This window comes from Dioscorea cayenensis, chromosome 3 (assembly GCF_009730915.1).
Source record: "Dioscorea cayenensis subsp. rotundata cultivar TDr96_F1 chromosome 3, TDr96_F1_v2_PseudoChromosome.rev07_lg8_w22 25.fasta, whole genome shotgun sequence".
Lineage (NCBI taxonomy): Eukaryota > Viridiplantae > Streptophyta > Magnoliopsida > Dioscoreales > Dioscoreaceae > Dioscorea > Dioscorea cayenensis.
This window is the reverse complement of record NC_052473.1, coordinates 15,640,531-15,645,619: the sequence shown is the minus strand read 5'-3', so window position 1 is coordinate 15,645,619 and position 5,089 is coordinate 15,640,531. Positions and strand designations below refer to the sequence as shown.

At 34.5% G+C, this 5,089-nt stretch overlaps 1 protein-coding gene across 1 annotated transcript; it reads left to right on the top strand.

The window, feature by feature from the left end:
- The first annotated feature begins 1,179 nt into the window (after positions 1-1,179).
- LOC120257329 (putative glycerol-3-phosphate transporter 5) lies at positions 1,180-4,663 on the top strand. The gene is made up of 2 exons (XM_039264818.1): positions 1,180-2,260; positions 4,048-4,663. Exons 1-2 carry the CDS (start codon positions 1,336-1,338, stop codon positions 4,563-4,565), a joined length of 1,443 nt encoding a protein of 480 aa, XP_039120752.1. The 5' UTR covers positions 1,180-1,335; the 3' UTR covers positions 4,566-4,663.
- The last annotated feature ends 426 nt before the right edge of the window (positions 4,664-5,089 follow it).

Sequence of the window (5,089 nt, the reverse complement as noted above, 5' to 3'; positions counted from 1 at the left end):
TTTAAAAGTGTTTTTTTCAAAAGCGCCTCTTTACTAGCTTTTGAAAAAAAACTGAATTTGGGTTTTTTTAACCGCTTCTACTTTTGCAAAAAAACTAATACAAACATCTTCCATCCAAAAGTGTTTAACTTATAAAAAAGTGCTTTTGGACTTTTTAGAAGCCAATCCAAACAACCCCTTAGTTTTATTGGGGAAATTGTTTAAATAGATATGAAGCATGATGCACACATAATCTAACATCTAGTTAAAACAGGGGTTTCAATCTTTTATATATATATATATATATATATGAGAACCCATCATCTAGGGACGTCCCTAGATTTCAAATCTAGGGATGTCCATAGTAGCCATCAGATGAAAATCTGACGGCTCTTATCATTATGAACAGTAGAAACCGAGTTCTACAGTGTTGTACAGTGATCATGAACAGTAAAAAATGTACATTGTTTATATAATCAATCAACCATCGGATGATGATCCAACGACTTAGATTTAAAAACATCTCTAGATTTGAAATCTAGGGACGTCTCTAGATGATGTTTTCCCTATATATATATATATATATATATATATAAAGTTTCAACGAATATACCTTCTTAAATTTTCTCCTTTCATGTATATTTTGAAAATTTAAGACTTACATCTATGTGCCATATTAATTACCTATAGTTATTTATAATAAATGAAAATTATATCAAATATCTTTAATACCCTTAACATTATGGCATACCCACTTGGAAATGCTCAACATTTCCACATATAGATTTTGATGTTTGCTAATATACTTTTACCTTTTTCATTTCCATTTTAAAGGGTTTAACTTTTTTTTGCAAAAGATATAAATAGCCCAATAATCATTAAATAGCCTAATAATATGACATAAAAGAGCAATGAGAAAAATAAGAGTTTGAATTTTTCTTCCATGAGTACCATTTTTATAATATTTATATACAGTATATTTTGATCAATATTATTTATCAATACTATTTACCGCCTAGATATGAATCTCTACTATAGAAACAGTAATTTTGTTTTTTTTCATAATTAAAAGATAAAAAAAATTCAGTAAATTATTGTAATAGATGTATCTCCTTATTTTTATTTTTATTTTTTTTTTTGAAAATCCCCGAATTGGAAGTCATCTCACCTGGTATATGCATCTTACCAGCAAAGACGTCATTGATAGTATTACAATATTGATCTAAATCTCATCACAACCACACAATTACCTCGAGATAAGTCAAAGTTCTGATCTCCGGACAATCTCCACCATCGTTCGCACCTCCCCGTCCAGGCCATGACCGTTGGCTCTCTGTTCGCCATGCTCCATCTCCAATGGAAACCCTAACCCTAACTCCATCTCGGAGCCTCCTCTACTACCAGATCTCCGCCCTTCTCCTCACCTTCTCCGCCTACGCCGCCTTCCACGCCTCCCGCAAACCCCCCAGCATCGTCAAGCCCGTTCTCGGCCCCGACCCCTCCGAAGCCAATGCCGGATGGCCCCCTTTCAACGGGCCCCGCGGGCCTCACCGCCTTGGCGAGCTCGACCTTGCTTTCCTCTCCGCCTACTCCCTCGGCATGTACTTCGCCGGTCACGCCGGCGACCGCCTTGATCTCCGCTTCCTCCTCTCCACCGGCATGTTCCTCTCCGGTGCTTCTACGATCACCTTCGGCCTCGGATTCTTCCTCAAAATCCACCGATTCACGTTCTTCGTCGCCGTCCAGGTACTCGCAGGGTTATTCCATTCAATCGGATGGCCGTGTGTGGTCTCCGTGGTGGGGAATTGGTTCGGGAAGTCAAGGCGAGGGCTTATCATGGGGATATGGAGCTCGCACACCTCCATCGGGAACATCCTCGGATCGGTGATGGCCTCCTCGGTTCTCGAGTTCGGATGGGGATGGTCCTTCATCCTCCCAGGTTTGCTCATCATTCTGGTTGGGCTCTTCATTAGGGTTTTCTTGGTGGTTGATCCGAGAGACGTGGGATTTGAAGCTCCGGAAGATCATGAGGTGATAACGGAGATGGAGATGAATCCCGGGGAGTGCTTGGATGATTTGGGGGATATTGGAGAAGAAGAGGAGAAGATAGGGTTTGTAGAATCGAAATGGAAGAAGGATGAGGAGGATGCATTGAAGGCAATAGGGTTCATGGAAGCATGGAGATTGGAAGGAGTTGCAGAGTTTGCTCTATGTCTCTTCTTCTCAAAGCTTGTGGCTTTCACCTTCCTCTATTGGTTGCCCTTCTACCTTCGCCACACTGGTATGTTTTCTCATTTTCTTTTTTTTTTAATAATTATTTATTTATTTTATTCATTCGTTAATTTCGTTTACAGAGTTGCACTTATATATATATATATATATATATTATAAAGATGGTTTTTCATTTGTGAACAATTGGCTTCATTGGGATTGTAATAAAATTTAAACTCATTTTACAAACTTTAATTAGTTTCTTTGATAGATTTTTTTTTGTTTAGTTAGTTTTTTTATTATTATTATTTCTTTTTTTTACAATGGGATCAAGTCATCCGCATAACAAATCCTTAATCATATTTCTGAAGAGAGTCAAAGAGTTTGATATTGTGCATGGGTTAATCACACTACCACTCAGCCTGTTGCGGTAATTTAGTTCGTGTTTTTAGTATTTTGACCTATAAAATTTATACTTGTGGACAATTACAAGCTTAGTTAATCAAACATACATGATTTCCACATAGAAAAATGGTAATGATGATGTGGCATTGTGCCACATCATTAACCTCCATGTCATCAAACTGATTTTTTTTTCTAATGTTGCACATGCCATGTGTTAGGGAACAAATATTACACAAACATTTTATTCCTCGTCAGGTTGCATGACATCCTTAATTTAAAAATTTGCTTGGTTTATATGTTATTCATATTTTAGTCCCCCAATCTTGTATGAAATGTCAATACCAAATCTATAGAATACAAAAACCAAGATTAAACTAGTTATATAGGAAAAGCACCTTAGTTTTCTATAATCTGAAACTTTTATACATGTGTGTGTATGTAAATTGCAGCCCTTTTTTTAGATTTTCATAAATTTTTATATAGAAAATTTCACTTAATTTGTGATTGTATCCTTGCAAATGAATGTGAAATACTTTTAATAATGATTTTTATGATATTAAAAATTCTATTTTTACTTTTAATTTAGACTTTAATATAATTTAAATTCCATTTTATTTCTCTAAATACGACTTTTTATCTATGTTAAATGTCTTTTAAAAACATTGTGGTTCATAGTGTCTGTATGGATATATGTATCTACTTAAATGTTCTTCATTTTTCTAAAACCATATGTTTCACAATGCCTGCATATGTTTACACATGCATACACATATGTGGATGTATCCACATATCTATATTTTATTAAATTCGAATGCCGGATACTCTCCTATGCACGAATACTCAATACCCCTTAGTAACACTGGATTAGAGGGATAATGACTGACAATGAGGCATTTGTGCATTGAGATGCAGATAGTAATGTTGATATCAATGGATCAAATTTTATCATAGCATCTGGTTATTGCAAGAGAAGAGAGAGTTTCATGTTTACATGCTAAAAAAGACAACACTGTGACTAGCAGGAAATAGTTTTTAAGTATAGAATAACATGAAATAGTTCTAAGTATATATATATTTATATATGCATTAAGAGGACTCTCCAAACAACACAAGATGGATCAACTGATAGAAGATATGGTGGTGATGGTGTCATACATTCTTATTTGTGACTGTGACTGCAGGGCAATAATATTGATGATTTTCAGTAAAACTTCAAAGTTCATTTAAAAAAAAAAAGCATATTGTTAAGAAACTATAATGTGAATGATTGTACCCCTATTTCTCATGCATCTGTTTTGTGTGTATTCTGAAGTTTGTTTTTCAAAATAGTGGCTTTATATACATTTGCATTTTTTTGTGACATTATTTGTTTTCTGAGTAAGATTGTGACACTTGCATGGAATCTTGATCCCATGGTCTTAACTGGTTCACAAAACTTTATATGTTTTGAAGCTGTTGCTGGGGAGCACTTGTCGCAAAAATCTGCGGGAATGCTTTCAACAATTTTTGACATAGGAGGAGTGTTAGGAGGAATTTCGGCAGGGTTCCTTTCCGATAGTATTGATGCGCGTGCTGTTACTTCGATTTTATTCCTTGTATGCTCAATTCCAGTTCTCATCATCTATCGAATTTTCGGGAGCATCTCAATGTCCTTGAATATCGGCTTAATGTTTCTTTCTGGTTATTTTGTGAATGCCCCCTACTCACTTATCACCACAGCAGTTTCTGCTGATTTAGGTACTCAAGATACTGTTAAAGGAAATTCAAGAGCTTTAGCAACAGTTACAGCAATCATCGACGCAACTGGCTCTGTTGGAGCTACCTTAGGACCATTGCTTACCGGATACATTTCGACCAGGGGATGGAACAGTGTTTTCTTTATGCTTGTTTCTGCAAATTCTCTTGCAATTATGTTCTTGATTCGACTTGCGAAAACTGAAATCAAAAGTAAAATGAATGACAGGAAGTAAATATAACTGCATGATTTATTTTTGTTCGTTTTTGTATTCTGTTTTATGAGTTTGTCATCTTGATTTTCTTAAATTTTGATGAAATGCCCTTCCTTTTATTCCTTCCTGGTATACAGCATTGAAGACAATCATTGAACATTTTGAACATTTGTATTAGTATGTGAAACATTGAAATGAAAAAGGCATGATAATATTTTATATTTTAGGACATTTTTATTGATCACTACTTTATGATTGATTTTGTATTTATGTAGATATTAATTCTCATTGAGTATAGGTGCAATTGATATGTTTATAATGTGCATGATGACTATAAAAGGGAAGCAATTATTATATATAGAAAGTAACATTATATAAAGAAAAAGCATGAATTGGCTTTGTATATCTTAATATTTCTTGTGATTGTATGGAATCCTATGTATAATCCTCTAATAATAATCCTTTAATGATAGATCAAATTAAACCATCACAAATTAAAAATTTTCCCTCAAAAGATTGTAATTAAATGTCAATAAATATAGACA

Bases quoted from the DNA above. Each gene is read 5' to 3' on its own strand.
- LOC120257329 (XM_039264818.1), top strand. From the start codon at position 1,336: ATGGAAACCCTAACCCTAACTCCATCTCGGAGCCTCCTCTACTACCAG. The intron at 2,261-4,047 runs GTATGTTTTCTC...TATGTTTTGAAG, and splicing joins CTTCTACCTTCGCCACACTG to CTGTTGCTGGGGAGCACTTG.